The sequence below is a fragment of the Anolis sagrei genome, chromosome X (genome assembly GCF_037176765.1).
Source record: "Anolis sagrei isolate rAnoSag1 chromosome X, rAnoSag1.mat, whole genome shotgun sequence".
Taxonomy (NCBI): Eukaryota; Metazoa; Chordata; class Lepidosauria; order Squamata; family Dactyloidae; genus Anolis; species Anolis sagrei.
Genome location: NC_090034.1, coordinates 48773967 through 48795683, shown reverse-complemented (window position 1 = coordinate 48795683; position 21717 = coordinate 48773967). Strand labels below are relative to the sequence as shown.

Below are 21717 nucleotides of genomic sequence, written 5' to 3'. Positions count from 1 at the left end.
AACAATAACATATTAACAAGAAAAGGAAGTGAGTCCTCACTGGTGTAGTCTCTGAAAGTGTAGAGGATGGTGAGGCGGAATATAATAATAATAATATAACATAATATATAATAAATAATAATGTAATATAATAATAATTAGTTCTCTCTTGGGTAGTTTCTGAGGGTATAGAGAATGGTGAGGAGGAATATTATAATAATAATAATAGAATAATACTAATATAATATTATTATAATAATAAAGAAGAGGAAGTTCTCACTGGGGTAGTCTCCGAGGGCATAGAGGACGGTGAGGAGGGCATCGAGGGAGGGCCAGTGGTCGGCGTTGCACTGGAGGCCTTCCTCAAAGGCATGGCGGGCCAAAGGCAGTCGGATAAGACGCAGTGCCAGGCGCCCAATGCGGTGCCACAGGCTCACATCCGTCCCATCCAGCAGCACCGCCTACAAGAAGCATGAAATAAGAAAAGAATAATAGTATTATATTATGATGATATAATACATAATAGAAAAATAGCTTTTGGTTATATATTACTATGATATAATAATGTAATAAAAATCATAATATGGAATTGTTATATTGTATATATATATGTATATGTATAAGAATACATATATGTATATTATATACATGTTTATAAATCACACATTAATATCAATATATATATATATATATATATATATACATACACATAATAAAAGAATCCCACATGAATATCAGAAAACATAATAATCAAAGATAATAAAAATCATAAAATAAACGTTATAGCTATATCTATATCTTAAGGAATTAGAAAATAAACAAAATCCCACACAAAGATCGGAAAATAGATTATATATATATATATATATATATATATATGAACAAAAATAAAACGCAATTATATATGTATATAAATCTATATAAATAAAAATGTAATGTTCATTTGTGGGATTAACATAACTCAAAAACCACTGGGCGAATTGACACCAATTTTGGACACAATACACCTATCAGGCCATTGAGTGACCATCACTCATAAAAAACACTGAAAAACACAGCAAAAGAGACTTAGAAAGGCAAAAAACAAAAATTATATTAGAATGCATCCACAAAACTACAGAAATATACACACACACAACCACATATAATATGCGCAAACACACATACACACATATAGACAAATATATACACACACGCAAATCACATAGACACAGGCTGGGCCACAGCAACTTGTGGCAGGGGACGGCTAGTATATATATATATATATATATATATATATATATAAAATAATAAAAAATCACATTAAGATCACAATGCATGATTTTATTATATGCATATATATATATATATATATATATATAATGCTTTCTGATCTTAATGCGTGATTTTTTAATTCTATCTTATAATAATTTTTTATCTTTTATGATGATCTTTTCTGACCTTAATGTGGGAATTTTTTTAATCTTATTTGAATATATAACTATTTATATTATCTTTTATTATTTTAACATGGGATTTTTTATGTTATGATTTTATAATATATAATATATAGATATAGTTATAACATTTATTTTAATATCCATATTATATATGATTATATGATAACCATATTGCACCTCGAGGTAGAACTGCATGGCCGTCTCCAGGTCATCCCTTTGAGCTGCCAATTGGGCCAAGTTCTTGAAAGTGGAATATTTCAGCCTCAGACCCTCTCCGGAAGGGACCACCTGCAACAAAGAAATAAATATTAATTAATAATAAAAATATTAATATTAATTAATAGTTAATTATTACTAATAATTATAATAATGCAAAATAATAGCTGTATCATCATAATAATATAAGGAATATTTTATGATTCAAATAATAATAATATAAGCTGCAAAACAATGACAATAAGAATAATGCTGCCAATAGCAAGAACAAAATCATAACTCATCTTCCAAATTAATATTTCAGCCAAATAATCATATAATACTGTTGTCATTTAAACAATAATATAGAATACTATTAATAATAGCAATTAATACAGATATTATAAATATACGTAAAGGTAAAGTAAAGATTTCCCATGACATTAAGTCAAGTCATGTCTGATTCTGGGGGGAGTTATCTGTAGACACCTCCAAGATCATGTGGCCAGCATGACTGCATGGAGCGCCGATACCTTCCCACAGAAGTGGTACCTATTGATCTACTCACATTTGCATGTTTTAGAACTGCTAGGTTGGCAGAAGCTGGGCCTAACAGAAGGAGCTCACCCCCTCCCCGGATTTGCACCGCCAACCTTTCAGTCAGCAAGTTCAGCAGCTCAGCGGTTTAACCCAATGCGCCACCAGAAGTTGCAATGCCTTTTTTGGCATGTATATATGCTGATGACCTTGGCCTAACAACACATGTAAAAGATGTTGAAACAGTTGAAAACCAACTTCCTAATGCCCTGAAAGATCTCTCCAGCAACTGTAAAGATAACCACCTGAAGCCTAACCTGCCAAGACACAAGTGTGTGCTTTCCTCAGTGGTTCTCAACCTGTGGGTCCCTAGATGTTTTGGCCTTCAAATCCCAGAAATCCTAACAGGCTGGGATTTCTGGGAGCTGTAGGCCAAAACACCTGGGGACCCACAGGTTGAGAACCACTGCTACGTAATCGTGAAGCCAACAGGAAATTGAAGGTTACCTGAGAAGGCCAAAAGCTCAAACACTGTGACCACCCTAAATATCTCGGCATCAGCTTAGATCAAACACTAACATTTAGGAAACACTGTGCAAACACCAAGCACAAAGTAGCTGCATGCAATAACATCCTGAGGAAACTTACTGGTAGCCCAAAATTAATAGGAACATCAGTTCTGGCCTTGTCTTATTCAACTGCTGACTCATGCACGGGGGAAGAACTGTTTCAAATTACAGACAATATGGTTGCTATTGCCCGTTTTTGGTCAAAAATTATTTAGCCGCTTCTGCTCCTTCTATTTTTATCAGTTTTATACTTATTTATGCAAGGCCTTTGACACAAAATAAATAGAAGATGCAAATAATATTGCTGCAAAATAATAATATTATAATGTAGAAGAAGAAGAATAGCAATTAATATAAATATGTAATAACATATATATAATATAAATATAATATAAATATGTAATAACATATATATAATATAAATATGTAATAATATACTGATAATCATAGAAGATGCAAACAATATTGCTGCAAAATAAAATAAGAATAATGTAAGAATAGTAATACCATAGAAAACAATATTACTGACAAATAATTATATATATAATTAATCTAATCTAATAGTAATCGTGTAAATAATAATATTATATTATAGCAGATATATAAAGTAATGACTATTATCAAATCTAAAAAATGAAAATAAAAAAGCGTAAGAGAAATGCTGCTGGAAAATAATAATGATAATAATAATACCATGTAATAATAATACGATATAATAATGAAAATAATAATAAAAATAACAATAATACAATATAATATTAAATGTAATAATAGAAATAATAACAAATATAAGAATGATAAATATATAAATAATGTTATTATAATACTATAATAGATATATAAAAACAATAAACATTATGAAATCTATATAAATATTATATAAATAATGTAACATAACAAAAAGGATAATAGTAATGATACTACTGCCAAACAAAAATGATAACAAAAATGCTTCTGGTAAATATAATAATACAATATAATAATGAAATTAAGAACAAATATAATAATGATAAATATATAAATATAATAACATAATAATAAAGATATAACTATAATAAATATAAATATAATAAATAATAAAATAACAACAAAAAATAAAAACAAAATAATAAAAGTAACAACAATGCAATATAATAATAAATATAATAATGGAAATAATAATAAAAACAAATATAAGAATGATACATATATAAATAAAATAGTATTACAAATATAAATATATAAATATAAAAAATATAAATTAAACATTAAAAATAAAAAACAAAAAACAACAATAACCGACCTCTCTGAGAAGCCTTGCTCCAAGGAGCTGGTGATAGGCTTTGGCCGATTCCTCAAAAAGGTCATGCTTCTGGAGGTCAAGGGCCCGATGGTACAAGGCAAAGGCCTCTGCTTCCTAAAAAATAATACATTTTATTAAATATTATTAAATATTAATTATTAATAACAATAAAGAAATGGGGGGAAAAGATGAATGTAGAGTTTTTTGGGGGGGGAGAGGTTCCCTTACGAAAAGAAGAAAGAGAGAAAAATAGGAATAATATTACCGTATATACCCAAAGATAAGCCGAATTTTTCAGCCCTTTTTTGGGCTGAAAAGGCCTCCCTCGGCTTATAATGGGGTAAAGCCGGGGATCGGAGCCTGGAGGCCATTGCTTGCAATATATGATATATTCCTCTTCCCCTCCCTTAACAGTGTGTTTTCTTTTCCAAATCCTCCCTTGCTCACTTGAGAGGGAGAGAAGCCCTCTAAAGTCAGGAATATCCATTAATCTTATAAAAGCATTTGTTAATCTCTTCTACAGATATATAGGCATTTCCCCTTGCAAGCCTTTGCAATCCCTATGTACCTATATACTGTATCTAATAATAATAATAATTTGCCTGGGCCTCCTTGGTCTGTGTCTTGTGGCTCTTGAAGGTTTCTTCCTGTTCATCATCTTCAATGGCAGCCCTTGCATTCAGGGCTGCTATACGGATCTGATAAAAATAATAATGAATAAATAATTTTAATCAGAAATGCAGAGGCACAAAAGGTTAATATGATTCTCCATTTAAAAGCATAGCAAAATATGCAATTTTACCATGTTTAGGGATAATTCAGTGCTTCTTCTCAGGAACCTAAAGAAAAAGGGATTATAAATATTACATATAATTAGAATACAAATACAAATATTATTACATATTAAGTATGTTAAATATTATATTATATATATTAATAAATGTCATATATTACATAACATAAGACATATGAATGAAATACAATATTAGTAAATAAATAATAAATATGAATAAATATAAACATAAAATAAAATAAGGAGGTGAAATAGTGAAATGCAAGCATAACAAAGCAACAATAAATATAGTAAGATAGCAAGGCTAAAATATATTAATATAAAAACAATAAAAATAAGCATAATAAAATAAAAATAAAAATGTTACGAAATGTACCATAATAATAATAATAATAATAATGATAATGATTCAATGATAAATATAACATGAAATAAAGAAACATAATAATAAGAGCGGTGCTAAAATATAATGTGATAATATTGCTACAATAACATTGAAAGGCTAAAATATAATATAATAAAAATAAATGTAATAAAATAATAGTACAAAATATTGTAATGTGGAATAATTGTTAAATATACTGATGGGAAAACGAAAGGATGAAATGTAATAAAAATAATAATACAATTCTAAATATAAATAAAATAGGAAGGTGAAACAATGAAATGCAATCATAATAATGCAATGATAAATAACATAGCAAGGACAAAATATATTAATATAATAACAATAAAATAAAAATAAGCATAATAAAAATAAAAACATTATAAAATGGGATAATGGTTAAATATAATGATGGGAATGTGAAAGGACAAAATGTAATAATAATAATAATAATAATAAATGAAATAATGAAACATAATAATAAGAGCAATTCTAAAATATAATGTGATGATATGATATAACATGATAATAATAAATAAAAAATAAGCATAAGATAACAATATAAAATATAATAATATGAAATAATGGTAAAACAGAACGATGGAGGTGTGAAATGATGAAATATAATAACAATAATGCAATGAGAAATATACAAATAATATGACATAATGGGATATTATAATAATAGCATAATAAAATAAAATGTAATAATATAATAACAACCATAACAAAAATATAAAATAGCAAAATCTAATCATGGGAATGTGAAATAATGCAATATAACAAAATAATAATGGGATGACATAATAATAATAATAATAATAATAATAATATGGAATGAAGAGGGAATAACATAGTAATGCTACAATATTGTAAAAGAATAAGCATAATATAATGATTAACATAATACAACTATTTTAAGTTGATTTAAAACATAATAATAATAATAATACAAAGTAATACAAAAATAAATTAAAATAAGGGAATGAAACATAATAATATGAAATAATGGACCAAGCCCAATATAAACAAAGGTTGCAAAGTAATTAAAAATATAGAACAATAAAATATTGCTGTTGTTGTTTATTCATTCAGTTGCTTAAAACTCTTTGTGACCTCATGGACCAGCCCACACCAGAGCTCCCTGTCAGCCATGGCCACCCCCACCTCCTTCAAGGTCAAGCCAGTCACTTCAAGGATACCATCCATCCATCCTGCCCTTGGTCGGCCCCTCTTCCTTTTTCCTTCCATTTTCCCCAACATCACTGTTTTCTCCAATCTTTCCTGTCTTCTCATTATGTGGCCAAAATACTACTTTGCCTCTAATATTCTTCTGTCCAGTAAGCAGCCAGACATTATTTCCTGGAGTATGGACTGGTTGGATCTTCTTGCGGTCCAAAGCACTCTCAGAATTTTCCTCCAACACCAGAGTTCAAAAGCATCTATCTTCCTTCGCTCAGCCTTCCTTATGGTTCAGCACTTGCATCCACAGGTTACTAAGGGGAATAGCATTGCTTTAACTATGTGGATCTTCCTTGCCAGTGTGATATCTCTACTCTTCACTATTTTATCAAGATTGGTCATTGTTGTCTTCTCAAGAAGGAAACATCTTCTGATTTCCTGGCTGCAGTCTGTGTCTGAAGTAATCTTTGCACCTAGAAATACAAAATCTGTCACTGCCCCCATGTTTTCTCCCTTTATTTGCTAGTTATCAATCAGTCCGGATGCCATAAACTTGTTTTTTTATGTTTAACTACAACCCAGCTTTTGCCCTTTCTTCTTTCGCCTTGGTTAGAAGGCTCCTCAGTTCCTCCTTGCTTTTGCCCATCAATGTGGTATCATCTGCATATCTAAGGTTGTTAATGTTTCATCCAGCAATTTTAACTCCAGCCTTGGATTCATCAAGCCCCACACGTCGCCTGATGTGTTCTGCATACAAGTTGGGTGAGAGTATACAGCCCTGCCATACCAGTCTGCTGTTCCATGGTCTATTTACTGTTGTCACTTGGTCGTTATACAGATTCCTCAGGAGACATACAAGGTGCCTTGGTACCACCACATCACCAAGAACTTGCCGCAATAAAATATATTAAACAATAAAACCAATAAAATATAAGACATTATAAAACATGAACCAAACATCGAAACAACCAGTAGCTGAGAGAAGTGGGGATGTGCAGATTTGAGACTAATAGGGCAGGACAAGGCCTTGTGCAAACGCAAACTGTAAGTCCGGGGCTGGGAATAAAGTGCTGGAGATCCAACTGAACAAATAGGAGTAATAATATGAAGTTACGGTAAAAATAATAAGGATGTGAAATGTAGCAAGAATAATATAATAATAGCAAATAATAGTACATATAATGTGAATGTAATAAGAATAATATATTAGTGATCAAATATATTACAATCATATATTATATAATTCATAATATAACAAATATAATAATAATATTCACAACATAACAAATACAATAATATAATGTAATTCAGAATAATAGAAAACAAGGCAATAAAATATTGTTATATGAAATCATGGTTAAATAATGAAATGTAATAACAATAATGACCAAATATATTATAATACACCACAATATAATAAGATAAATTCTTAAAGTGAATGGGTTGTATACATAAATGCTTTATTTGCTATGCTTTATTTTCATCATTTTATTCTTATTCCGTTCCTCATTATTTCCTATTATTTTCTCTTTTTATTATTTCCTATTATTATTATTATAATATAATAAAATAAGAAAGCATAGCAGCTCTTTATCACCCATTCACTATAATATGAGCATAAGATAAATAGGTATAGAAGCCTTTCACTATAATAAATATCATAATATCATAAATATATTATATATATATAATATATATTCATAGATCAGACCCTTTTCTTTCCTGAGAAGCTTCAGTCTGATGCCGGAAGTGATAGGCGGGACTTCCGGATCACTCTCTAGACCTCATTTCAGACGCAAAGCCGCTCCTGACTGACAGCCGCCCCCTAAAATAGCTTTCCAGCCAGTGGGCGGGACCTAGCGCCGAGAGGGAGGGGCGAGATAACGAGGCGGAGAGGGTTGCTATTGGCTGCAGAGAGATGACGTCACGGTAAAGGCTGAGGCTGCGCAAAAAGTGGGCGGGACCAAAAGCAGTCCGTAAAGTAACAACTTTAAGAGAGTACTAGCTGTCCCCTGCCACGCGTTGCTGTGGCCCAGTCTGGTGATCTGGAAAATCAAGTAATGAGAAAGTGTTGGTTTCTAATATATATAATTTCTTTCTGCTTGTGAGTAAACAGTATTTCTTGTTGTTTCTTTGTCAGTGTTGATGTGGAGAGTGTCTGGTTTGCCTACTCTGGAATATGCCACATATCATAGTCCTTCTTTAAGGGTCTCTTACAAATCTGTGATACTATATCTGTGTGTGTGTGAGAATCATATGTATCTATCAATATTTATGGCTGGATGGCTCTTTGTCAGGAGGGCTCTGATTACATTTTCTTGCCCTGATGAAGAGAGTTGGATTGGATGGCCTTAAGTATTTTCTGTTGGTCATGGGGTTCTGCATGGGAAGTTTGCCCCAATTCTGTCACTTCTGGGGTTCAGAATGCTCTTTGATTGTAGGTGAACTATAAATCCCAGTAACTACAACTGCCAAATGTCAAGGTCTATTTCCCTTAAACTCCATCTGTGTTCATATTTAGGCATATGGAATATTTGTGTCAAGTTTGGTCCAGATCCATCATTGTTTGAGTCCACAGTGCTCTCTGGATGTAGGTGAACTACAACTCCCAAACTCAAGGTCAATGTCCACCAAACCCTTCCAGTTTGTTCCGTTGGTCATGGAAGTCCTGTATGCCAGGTTTGGTTGAATTCCATCATTGGTGGAGTTTGGAATGCTCTTTGATTGTAGGTGGACTATAAATCCCAGTAAGTACAAATCCCAAATGTCAAGGTCTATTTCCTCCAAACTCCATCTGTGTTCATATTTAGGCATTTTATTATTAATTATTATTATTAAACTTTATTTGTACCCTGCTAGCATCTCCCGAAGGACTTGATGCGCTTACAAAGGCCAAGGCCTCAATACACAACATAACAATACACTTCAAGCAAATTAAAATAAAGCAGTAATTAAACAACAAAAACCACAAGCAATAAACAATACATCAAACAAGATAAAACTGGGCCGGGCCAGAGTAAAGGGTACAGGATTAAAAGTGCTGATGTGACAGGTGATATGTAAGGATTATAGGGCAAGTGCAGTGTGCGGCAGTCTTAATTCTAATAAAGTGCGTCTGGGACTTGGTATTGGAGATTTCCTAATCTGGGAAGGCACATCGGAACAGCCAGGTCTTCAAGTTCTTTCTGAAGACTGCCAATGTAGGGGCCTGTCTAAGATCTTTGGGGAGAGTGTTCCAGAGACCGGGGGGCACCACGGAAAAGGCCCTGTCTCGGGTCCCCACCAAACGTGCTTGCAACACCGGCAGGATCATGAACAGGACCTCTCCAGATGAACGTAGTGAGCACGTGGGTTCGTAGACGGAGATGTGGTCATGCAGGTAGGCTGGTCCCAAATCGTTCAGGGCTTTGTAGGTAAGCACCTGCACCTTAAATTGGGCTCGGAAAATAAAACGGCAGCCAGTGGAGGAGGGTTTACCTCTCTCTGTAATATGGAATATTCGTGTCAAGTTTGGTCCAGATCCACCATTGTTTGAGTCCACAGTGCTCTCTGGATGTGGGTGAACTACAACTCCCAAACTCAAGGTCAATGCCCACCAAACCCTTCCAGTTTTTTCTGTTGGTCATGGGAGTTCTGTGTGCTAAGTTTGGCCCAATTCCACCATTGGTGGAGTTCAGAATGCTCTTTGATTGTAGGTAAACTATAAATCCCAGCAACGACAATTCCCAAATGACAAAATCATTTTTTTTGAGTGAAGGACATACATTGGACTGTTAGGTGCCTTGTGTCCAAATTTGGTGTCAATTCCCCCAGTGGTTTTTGAGTTCTGATGGTAGCACGAACTAACATTACATTTGTATTTATATAGATTGGGCCTCTATTCGGACGAGACTAAGTATCCGTAACTTGTGGGCGGGGCCAAAGGCCATTCCTAGAATGCCGTAAAGGAGGCGTTCTGAGTCTGCGCAAATTGTGGGCGGGGCCAAGAAGACCCAGACTCACTCATAGTTCGAGTGAACCATCTTGCCCTCGCCAATAATCATCAGCAATCAATAAAAAACAACAATCATTTCTGGATTTGCTCTCTCATTCTTTTATTTCATTTATTGCGGAATGGCTTTGAAAAGCGGTCCGGAATCAGAGGAAGGTCATGACGGTCCCGTTCTTCCCGATCTGCCAGGGCTCCAGCGGATAGAACCGGATCACGATCCTTTCCGAAAATAAAAGATTGATGTTATTAATATTAAAAATATATCATCTGAATCTGTCCCCGAAGGAAAAGCTTCGGACTCGCGGACCCACGAGGGAGGGGGAAGGCGGCCTTTTGAGTTAGGCGAGGTCGGGGCTCTCCTGAACTACGCAAGCCCGAGGCTTCCCCCCTTCATCCTCACCGCTCCGGAGCGAGTCCCAGCTCCCGCTGAAGGAACTCGAAGAAGCGGGCGCTATGCTGCTTGTTCTGCTCCGCGGAGCCCACCACCGCGATGGAGGACACCGAGAGCAAGGCCCCTGGAGCCGAGTCCCCGGCGCGTCCGCACAGCACCATCGAGAGGCCGCCCTTCACCGTCACCACCACGCGCTGAGGGAGGGAAAGCGGGAGAATACAAAAACACTAGGCCGCGCGGGAGCCTCGGACTCGCGTTGGCGAGAGGTCCGCCTCGCGTGATTCCTAAACTACGCGAGGGCCAGGCTTTGCGCGGCCTGGTGCTCCTCAAGCGCCTTTGCCGGAGAAGACCCACAAACTATACTCCCCGTGGCCTAGTGGTCCTCAATATACCTCAGACTCGCGTAGCTTAGGAGGACGACCGAAGTGAACGGAAAGCCGGCCTCCTCAACTACGCGAGCCCGAGCAGGCCTCAATCGAGTACACACACACACACACACACACACACCCGCGGCCTAGTCGGGCACGCTACCTCCTCGGGTTTTCCTAAGATTTCGGCCGCCGCGCGGCTCAGCTTGGCGGGGAGGTCCTTGGGGAGGGCCTGGGCGGCCAGGCTGGTTTCGAGCTCCACGAAAGGCATGGCGGTGGCGGCGGGTCCCCTCCGGAGGTCGGCCTCCTTCCCCTAAAACAACAAGGCCTGACTGAACTTTGGCACAAACCCCGCCCGGGAGATACGGAGCCCGGCCCGTCCTGCTCAGGCAAGAAATGTGTCGTTTCGGATCTTTAAGGGCGACTGGTCGAAGAGAATGGGGTCTTTTTATTTGAAAAGAGAAAGATTGCCAGGCAGGAGGAGCCATGCCTGTGGAAAGCGGAAGACTACACTCCCCATCATCCCCACAGCGTTGAGTCGAACCCCAGAAGGTGAATGGAAACACAACAAAAACCCTCCATCGCCGCAGCCTTAAATCCAGAAAAACGACAAATCTCATCCTACCATCCATGTAGCATTGAGTAAAACTGCAGACGAAAGACTTTTGGAGGAAACAACAAATCCCATTATCCCTACAGCATTGAGTAAAACTACAGATCTTTGGGGGAACGACAAACCCCATTATCCGTGTAGCATTGAGTAAAACTGCAGGTGAAAGACTTTTGGAGGAAACAACAAATCCCATTATCCCTACAGCATTGAGTAAAACTACAGATCTTTGGGGGAACGACAAACCCCATTATCCGTGTAGCATTGAGTAAAACTGCAGGTGAAAGACTTTTGGAGGAAACAACAAATCCCATTATCCCTACAGCATTGAGTAAAACTACACAACTTTAGGGGGACGACAAACCCCATAATCCGTGTAGCATTGAGTAAAACTGCAGACGAAAGACTTTTGCAGGAAACAACAAATCCCATTATCCCTACAGCATTGAGTAAAACTACACAACTTTAGGGGGACGACAAACCCCATAATCCGTGTAGCATTGAGTAAAACTGCAGACGAAAGACTTTTGCAGGAAACAACAAATCCCATTATCCCTACAGCATTGAGTAAAACTACAGATCTTTGGGGGAACGACAAACCCCATTATCCGTGTAGCATTGAGTAAAACTGCAGACGAAAGACTTTTGGAGGAAACAACAAATCCCATTATCCCTACAGCATTGAGTAAAACTACACAACTTTAGGGGAACGACAAACCCCATAATCCGTGTAGCATTGGGTAAAACTGCAGACGAAAGACTTTTGCAGGAAACAACAAATCCCATTATCCCTACAGCATTGAGTAAAACTACAGATCTTTGGGGGAACGACAAACCCCATTATCCGTGTAGCATTGAGTAAAACTGCAGACGAAAGACTTTTGGAGGAAACAACAAATCCCATTATCCCTACAGCATTGAGTAAAACTACACAACTTTAGGGGGACGACAAACCCCATAATCCGTGTAGCATTGAGTAAAACTGCAGACGAAAGACTTTTGCAGGAAACAACAAATCCCATTATCCCTACAGCATTGAGTAAAACTACAGATCTTTGGGGGAACGACAAACCCCATTATCCGTGTAGCATTGAGTAAAACTGCAGACGAAAGACTTTTGGAGGAAACAACAAATCCCATTATCCCTACAGCATTGAGTAAAACTACACAACTTTAGGGGAACGACAGACCCCATAATCCGTGTAGCATTGAGTAAAACTGCAGACGAAAGAGTTTTGCAGGAAACAACAAATCCCATTATCCCTACAGCATTGAGTAAAACTACAGATCTTTGGGGGAACGACAAACCCCATTATCCGTGTAGCATTGAGTAAAACTGCAGACGAAAGACTTTTGGAGGAAACAACAAATCCCATTATCCCTACAGCACTGAGTAAAACTACACAACTTTAGGGGAACGACAAACCCCATCATCCGTGTAGCATTGAGTAAAACTGCAGACTTCTGTGGGACTACAAATCCCATTATCCGTGTAGCAGTGAGTTAAAGTGCGGGGGCGAAAGACCTTTGAGGGAAAAACTACAAATTCCATTACCTTTGTAGCATTAAGTAAAACAGCAGATAATAATAATAATAATAATAATAATAATAATAATACAACTTTATTTGTACCCCGCCCCATCTCCCCGATGGGGACTCGGAGCGGCTTACATGGGGCCAAGCCCGAACAACAATTACAATAAAGAACAACCGAACGCAAACCGAAAACGCAAACAATAAACAATAAACAACATCATAATTACAAAGAACATATGAATATACAACAATATAAAATTACAATAAACACAAACGCAGTGACAATGGGCGGGTCACATGTAATGGTTAAAAGAAGAACTAATTAAAACTAGTTAAAAAGCTCAGTGAGATAAAAGAGAAACATTGTTTGTGGAGGAGGGCTCATTATGGTGGGAGTTGTGGAATCAAGCTTTCCCACAAGGGGGAATATATACTCCAGTGATAGAACATTGAAAGGCTTTGGGGAAACCACAAATCCCATTATTTACAGCATTGATCAAAACTACAGACCTTTGGGGGAACGACAAACCCCATCATCCGTGAAGCACTGAGTAAAACTGCAGGCTTATGGGTGACCACAAATCCCATTATCTGTGTAGCATTGAGTTAAACTGCAGACAAAAGTCTTTGGGGAAACCACAAATCCCATTATCTCCACAGCCTTGAGTAAAACTGCTGACCTTTGCGGGGAACTACAAATCCATGTAGCATTGAGTGAAACTGCAGACCAGGGAAACAACAAATCCCATCATCCATGTAGCATTGTGTTAGACGGGGTCGCACTCCCCCTGAAGACACAGGTTCGCAGTTTGGGTGTGATCCTGGACTCATCGCTGAGCCTGGATCCCCAGGTTTCGGCGGTGACCAGGGGAGCATTCGCACAGTTAAGACTCGTGCGCCAACTGCGACCGTACCTTGGGAAGTCTGACTTGGCCACGGTAGTCCACGCTCTGGTTACATCCCGCCTTGACTACTGCAACGCTCTCTACGTGGGGTTGCCTTTGAAGACGGCCCGGAAGCTCCAATTAGTCCAACGGGCGGCAGCCATGGTATTAACAGGAGCAGGGCGCAGGGAGCATACAACTCCTCTGCTGTACCAGCTCCACTGGCTACCGATTAGCTACCGAGCCCAATTCAAAGTGCTGGCTTTGACCTTTAAAGCCCTAAACGGTTCTGGCCCTACATACCTATCCGAACGTATCTCGGCCTATCAGCCCACCAGGACCCTAAGATCTTCAGGAGAAGCCCTTCTCTCCATCCCGCCTGCTTCACAAGTGCGGCTTGCGGGAACGAGAGATAGGGCCTTTTCTGTGGTGGCCCCCCGGCTTTGGAATGCCCTCCCTACTGAAATAAGATCAGCCACCTCGCTAATGGCATTTCGGAAAAAACTGAAAACTTGGATGTTCGAGCAAGTTTTCAACTAATTCCGATGTGATGATGTTTTGATCATGGACTAGCAATCAAGGATAACGAATTGGATTATGACTTTAACTATGAGATGTTCCGGTCTGTATTGGTGGCCCAATACTATGTATGTATATGTATGTATTTTTATATTTTATTTTATATTTTTAAAGTGAATATTGTATTTTTAAATATGTTGTAAACCGCAATGAGTCGCCGCACAGGCTGAGATATTAGCGGTATACAAGTGTACTAAATAAATAAATAAATAATAAAAGGCCTTTGGGGAGACGACAAACCCCATCATCCCCCTAGCATGGAGTTATAGTGTGGGCAAAAGAGCTTTGGAGATGATGGCCTAGGCCTAAGAATGGAAGTTGCCCTTGACTTTCTCTAGACCAGGTACGCGCTAATTTTGGCCCTCCATGTGTTTTGGATTTCCACAATTCCTAACAGCTGGTAGGCTGTTAGGAATTGTGGGAGTTGGAGTCCAAAACACCTGAAGGTCCAAAACACCCAAGTTGGCCCAGCCCTGGCCTAGAATGAGGGCTAGAGGTGAGTTGGAGGCCTCTCATTGCCCTGGATCCAAAGTCCACTTGCGTCATGATGACTGGGCCCAAAGGGCAGGCAGGTAAGCAGGAAATGGAGGCTGGCCCTTTAAAAAGGCCCCACTGCCCAGGCCTCCCAGCTCCAGCCCAGTCACTCCCTAGGAAGAAGAAGCAAGGTCAGGTGCGTTGGGAACTGCTTGTCCATTGAGCTACATGCAATTCGGAATATCATGCAACCCTATTGCATTGCAAAAGACCATGCCTTAAGCAAGGGCAGGTTTTTATCTTAGTAGTGTTATATTATTATTATTATTATTATCATCATCATCATCATTATTATTATTAATGTAGGATTTAATTCAGTCCTATTTCATTGTGAAAGGCCTTTATTTGGCAAGTGACATTTTATGTTGTTATTATTATTACGTGGGGTTGCCTTTGAAGACTGTCCGGAAGCTTCAACTGGTCCAACAGACGGCTGCCAGGTAGCTAACTGGAGCGGCTCTCAGGGAGCATACAGCCCCCCTGTTGTACCAGCTCCACTGGCTGCCAGTTTGCTACCGGGCATAATTCAAAGTCCTGGCTTTGGCCTATAAAGCCCTAAATGGTTCTGGCCCAACTTACCTGTCCGAACGCATCTCCCCTTATGAACCTTCGAGGACTTTAAGATCATCTGGAGAGGCCCTGCTCTCAGTCCCGCCATCATCACAAGCACGGCTTGTGGGAATGAGAGACAGGGCCTTCTCAGTGGTGGCCCCTCGGCTATGGAATACCCTTCCTAGGGAGATCAGATCGGCTTCTTTGCTTCTAGCATTTCGGAAAAAACCCAAGACATGGCTATTCAAGCAGGCATTTGCGAATACTGAGTAACGGACCTAAGAAACAGAACAACTACATGATGGGACTGGATATTGTTTTAATTAGTATTTATTGAATGATGTTTTATTGTTGTTGTTATGATTTTATTGATGTTAATGTTTTTATATTGTAATTGTGTTTTTTTGTGGCATTGAATTTTGCCTTGTAAACCACCTCAAGTCGCCGCAAGGCTGAGAGGGGCGGTATACAAATACAGTAAATAAATAATAACTAATATTTAATTCAGCCCTATTTCATTCCAAAAGACCACGTCTTAAGTCTATTACAATGAAATAGTATATTATTCTTATTATTATTACTATTTTATTTAGGATTAAATTCGACCCTAGTTCATTCGAAAAGACCTTTCCTTGGTCAAGAGAATTTTAAGTTTATTATTAATTTAATGTAATTTAAATTAGGGTTTAATCCCTTAGGCAGAGGAATTTCGTGTTATTGTTATTATTATTATTATTATTATTATTATTATGTAACAAGCATAATCGTATTGAATTGAATTTAGGATACTATTTATTTATTGACCCTATTTATATCCTGCCTTTCTCTACACCAAAGTGGACTCAAGGTTGCTTACACTGTTCAATGCCTTAAAACACACACAATTCCATTAACATTAAAATTAAATTAAAATTAATACATATTAAGCATTTAAAGCATTTTAAAACATTACATTCAATATAAAATCACGCCATATGTAATAGTAGTCCAAAGATGTCCCGTAGTCATTGCAGATACTCCAAATCTATTATTGTACTGCACTATTATCCGAAAACCTGATCCCAAAGCCAAGTTTTTACTTTCCTTCTGAAAGCAAGGAGGGAGGGGGCTGATCTAATGTTGCTGAGGAGGGAGTTTTATTAGAATTAATATTCTAATCTAATTAATTTATAGTTCTTATTTTAAGGGAATTTTAGGGCAATTAAAATGGTTAATTATATTTAAAGTGATATATAGCAATGGGTAGAAGGGAGCACTTATACCCAATATAATAATAATAATAATTTTGAATTTAGTATTAATTCAAATTAATGCTCTAATAAATTTATCAATTATAAGAAAAGCTATGTTGCAATGGGTAAAAGGGCGCACTTAATATAATAATAATAATAATAATAATAATAATAATAATAATAATAATAACAACAACAATAACAATAAGAACAACAACTCATGACCATTCATAATTCACTACATCCTCGCAGTGATGTTGACCGGCTCTATCTACCTAGAAAGTCTGGTGGCAGAGGACTTTTACAAGTCAAACAAGCAGTTGAAGAAGAAAAACACGTCCTGGCAGAATATGTCAAGGAAAGCCAAGAACCTGCTTTAATTGAAGTCAATAATAGGAAACTTCTCAAAGCACAGCAGACAAAGAGTCAGTAAAAGAAAACTGCACTTCAAACCAGAGCTGACAGCTGGCACAGCAAAGACTTACATGGGCAGTTCCTTGAGAAGATTGAAGGAAAAGTTTACAAGGAGAAGATCTGGTTATGGCTCATGAATGGAACACTGAAGAAGGAGACAGAAAGCCTGATTCTTGCAGCTCAGGAGCAAGCCATCAGAACCAATGCAGTTAAAGCCAGGATTGAAAAATCAACGGATGACTCAAAATGCAGACTGTTGAAGGAAGCTGATGAAACCATGGATCATATCCTCAACTGTTGCAAGAAAATTGCACAGACAGACTACAAACAAAGACACAACTCTGTGGCCCAGATTATTCACTGGAACTTATGTCACAAGTACCGCCTGCCAGCAGTAAAGAATTGGTGGGATCATAAACCCGCAAAGGTCGGGGAAAATGAACATGCAAAAATACTGTGGGACTTTCAAATCCAGACTGACAAAATTTTGGAACACAACACACCAGACATCACGATTGTGGAAAAGAAAATAGTTTGGATTATTTATGTTGCCATACCAGGTGACAGTCGCATTGAGGAAAACCAACAGGAAAAACTCAGCCGCTATCAAGACCTCAAAATCAAACTGCAAAGGTTCTGGCATAAACCAGTACAGGTGGTCCCAGTGGTCATGGGCACACTGGGTGCCGTGCCAAAAGATCTCAGCCGGCCTTTGGAAACAGTAAACATTCACAAAATCATGATCTGTCAACTGCAAAAGGCCACCTTACTTGGATCTGCGTGCATCATTCGAAAATACATCACACAGTCCTAGATGCTTGGGAAGTGTTCGACTTGTGATTTTTTGATACGAAATCCAACATATAGATCTCGTTTGCTGTGACATACTGTGCTTTTGTGTCAATAATAATAATAATAATAATAATAATATCAATGATAGATCTAAAGCTTTACAGAAAATCAGAAACTGAAATCGAGTCACTGACCAACACAGTCAGAATCTTCAGCACTGACATCAGTATGGAGTTTGGCCTAGACAAATGTGCCACAGTGGCTTTAAAGAAAGGGAAAACTACACAAAGTGAGGGCATAGAGATGCCAAAAGGACAAACCATAACGTGCAATCAGCCTGAAGCCTATAAATATCTGGGCATACTACAATTGGACAATATCAAGCATGGGCATGTGAAAAATGTGGTCAGCAAAGAATATATCCAAAGAATCAGAAAGGTTTTGAAGAGCAAATTAAATGGTGGAAATACGATCATGGCTATCAACACCTGGGCCGTCCCCATTATTAGATACACTGGTGGGATTGTAAACTGGACACAAGCAGAGCTGGATGATCTGGACAGAAAAACAAGAAAACTGATGACAATCCACTACGCCAGTGGTTCTCAACCTGTGGGTCCCCAGATGTTTTGGCCTTCAACTCCCAGAAATCCTAATAGCTGGTAAACTGGCCGAGATTTCTGGGAGTTGTAGGCCAAAACACCTGGGGACCCACAGGTTGAGAACCACTGCACTACGCATTACACCCGCATAGTGATGTTGACAGACTTTACCTGCCCAGAAAATCAGGAGGCAGAGGACTTCTGCAAGTGAAACAAACGGTAGAAGAAGAGATACACGCACTGGCAGATTATGTGAAAGGCAGTCAAGAAACAACACTGAGGGAAGTCAATAGTATTAAACTGCTTAAAGTGCAAAAGACAAAGAGGGAATACCATAAAAACACAATCCAGAGCAGAAAACTGGCAAAAGAAGGCTCTCCATGGACAGTTCCTGGCAAAAATTGAGAGCCAAATTGACAAAGAAAAAACATGGCTGTGGCTCACAAATGAAACTCTGAAAAAGGAGACTGAGGGCCTGATTCTGGCAGCCCAAGAGCAAGCCATTAGGACCAATACCATCAAAGCAAGAATTGAAAAGTTGACAACAGATCCCAAGTGTAGACTCTGCAAGGAAGCAGATTAAACAATAGATCACATCCTCAGCTGCTGCAAGAAGATTGGGCAGACAGCCTACAAGCAGAGGCACAACACTCACCGTTGCTCAGATGATTCATTGGAACTTGTGCCACAAACACCATCTGCCTATGACAACTGGTGGGATCACAAGCCGGAAAAAGTTAAAGAGAATGAACACGTCAAACTACTCTGGGACTTCCGGATTCAGACAGACAGAGTTTTGGAGCATAATACTCCTGACCTCACAATCGTGTTAAAAAACAAAGTATGGATCGTTGATGTCGCAATCCCAGATGACAGCAGGATTGAAGAGAAACAACTGGAAAAGCTGACACGATATGAGAATTTAAAAATCGAACTGCAAAGACTCTGGCACAAACTAGTAAAGGTGGTCCCAGTGGTGATCAGCACACTGGGTGCAGTGCCTAAAGACCTTGGCCTGCACTTAAACACAATCGGCGTTGACAAAATTACCATCTGCCAGCTGCAGAAGGCCACCTTACTGGGATCTGCACGCATTATTCGCCGATACATCACACAGTCCTAAACACGTGGGAAGTGTCCGGCGTGTGATCCAATTCAACAGCCAGCAGAGTGTCTGCTGTGGACTCATCTTGTTGTGTTTCTATTAATAATATTAATAATAATAATAACAACAACAACATCACAGTGGGTAAAAGGAAGCACTTAGACTCAATAAAAATATTATTATTAAATTTAAAATGTACAACTTCTTTTCTCCTTACAGTTCAGATCAAGCGCTCTTTGTGAGAATGGATTACGCCAAAAAGTCGCTGTCCCTTCTCTCCCCGCAATCCCTTTCCAAGTAAGTATTTGCTTGTAATGTTGTTTTGTCTCCTCTTTAGGAATCTCTAGGTCTTCCAATGCAACGCTAGGCTCAGCTTTCATTAGAAGGCTCAGCTTCCATTAGGAGGACCTACAGATATCTAGATAATCATTTTCTCTAGGAATTTCTAGGTAATCTATCACAACTTTATTGTCAGCATCGAACAGAGGTTGATCATAGAGTTGCTTTGGAGGACCTTTAGGTCCTTCCACTGGAGGTTGTTCATAGAGTGTCACTAGAAGACCTACAAATACCTATAGAAGTGTCCTCTCTAGTCCTCTCTAGGTGTTCCAGAACAACTCTGTGGTCCGTTTCCCACATAAATTGGCAAAAGAGTGCCAATAGAGGACCTACACACATCTAGAAAAATCTCTCTAAGAAACTCTAGGTCCTGCAGTGTGACTCTAAGGTCCCCTCCCACTGGAAGAACCTTCCAATGCCTAGGGAACTGTCCTCTCTAGGAAGCTCTAGGTTCTCCAATATAATTTTGTGGTCACCTTCCACTGGCAGGACCTTTTGATGTCTAGAACATTGTCCTCTCTAGGAAATCCTACATCCTCCAGGACAACTTTATGGCTGCCTTCCACTATAAGGACTTTCAAATGCCTAGGGAGCTGTCCTTTCTAGAAATCTCTAGGCCCTCCATCACAACTTGATGGTTACTAGCACTGGAGGTTGGCCATGTAGTGAAGGACCTACAAATGCCCAGATAAGTGATTTTTAAGGAATCTCTTAAGTCCTCCAGTGCAACTCCATGGTCAACTATTGCTGGAAGGACCTACCGATGCTTAGAAAAGCATCCTCTCTACAAATATCCAGGTCCTCCAGTGCGACTCTATGATCCTTTTCCACTGGAAGGACCTTCCGATGCCTAGAAAATGGTCCTCTTTACAAATCTCTAGGTCCTCCAGCTCAATCCAATGGCTACCTTCTACAGAAGGATCTTCTGGTCCCTAGGGAGATCATCCTATAGAATGGCATCTCTAGGCATTTCCTAGGTCCTCTAGCCCGATTGGAAGACCTAGGAATCCTCCAGTGGGGCTGGAGTCCTCTCTACAAATCTCCAGGTCCTCTATGGCCCCCTTTGGCTGGAAGAACCTTTGGATGCTGAAATAAGGTTCTCTGGTTTGGCTGTGTGGCTTTCCTGGAGACCTGTCTATCCATGAAACTCCAGCCCATTCTACACTATCTTTATATCCCAAGATCTGATCCCGGGTTGTGTGCTTTGAACTGACGGAAAATTGAGATAAGACGATTGTAACGTCATAAATCAGCTTTGTTCCTTATTTCCTTCTCAACCCACGAGCAGCCGCTTTTAGGTATGAGGATTCAAATAACTCATGAATGCAGCTTTTCTTCAGATCCACACAGGATCAGTGTTATGTTTTATTTACAAAGATTTACAGCACGGCCATAAAAGGCGTTTGATCTCTAGGAAAATCATGGTG

At 38.5% G+C, this 21717-nt stretch overlaps 3 protein-coding genes across 6 annotated transcripts in view; 1 reads left to right on the top strand and 2 right to left on the bottom strand.

The window, feature by feature from the left end:
- The window catches only part of CABIN1 (calcineurin binding protein 1), a 55761-nt gene extending 47588 nt beyond the window's left edge, over positions 1–8173 (bottom strand). For both annotated transcript variants that reach the window (XM_060785266.2, XM_060785267.2), the window contains exons 1-6: positions 8073–8173; positions 4804–4840; positions 4604–4699; positions 4002–4115; positions 1596–1706; positions 260–440 (exon numbers count right to left, since the gene is read on the bottom strand). In XM_060785266.2, coding sequence (XP_060641249.2) covers positions 260–440; positions 1596–1706; positions 4002–4115; positions 4604–4699; positions 4804–4806 — 505 coding nt within the window. In that variant the 5' untranslated portion in view covers positions 4807–4840; positions 8073–8173. The remainder of the gene's footprint in view (positions 1–259; positions 441–1595; positions 1707–4001; positions 4116–4603; positions 4700–4803; positions 4841–8072) is intronic.
- CIDEC (cell death inducing DFFA like effector c) overlaps positions 1–21717 on the top strand; it is an 81675-nt gene that overhangs the window by 55697 nt on the left and 4261 nt on the right. The window contains exons 1-2 of one of the 3 annotated variants that reach the window (XM_060785275.2): positions 11712–13219; positions 20171–20248. In XM_060785275.2, coding sequence (XP_060641258.2) covers positions 20196–20248 — 53 coding nt within the window. In that variant the 5' untranslated portion in view covers positions 11712–13219; positions 20171–20195. Of the gene's footprint in view, positions 1–11711; positions 13220–15298; positions 15391–20170; positions 20249–21717 lie in introns of those variants that run through there. The other 2 variants (XM_060785274.2, XM_067473334.1) reach the window with 2 other exon arrangements.
- Positions 10431–11477, bottom strand: DDT (D-dopachrome tautomerase). Its single transcript, XM_060785276.2, has 3 exons — positions 11275–11477; positions 10753–10937; positions 10431–10571 (listed from the first exon to the last, which is right to left on the bottom strand). Exons 1-3 carry the CDS (start codon positions 11380–11382, stop codon positions 10499–10501), a joined length of 366 nt encoding a protein of 121 aa, XP_060641259.2. The 5' UTR covers positions 11383–11477; the 3' UTR covers positions 10431–10498.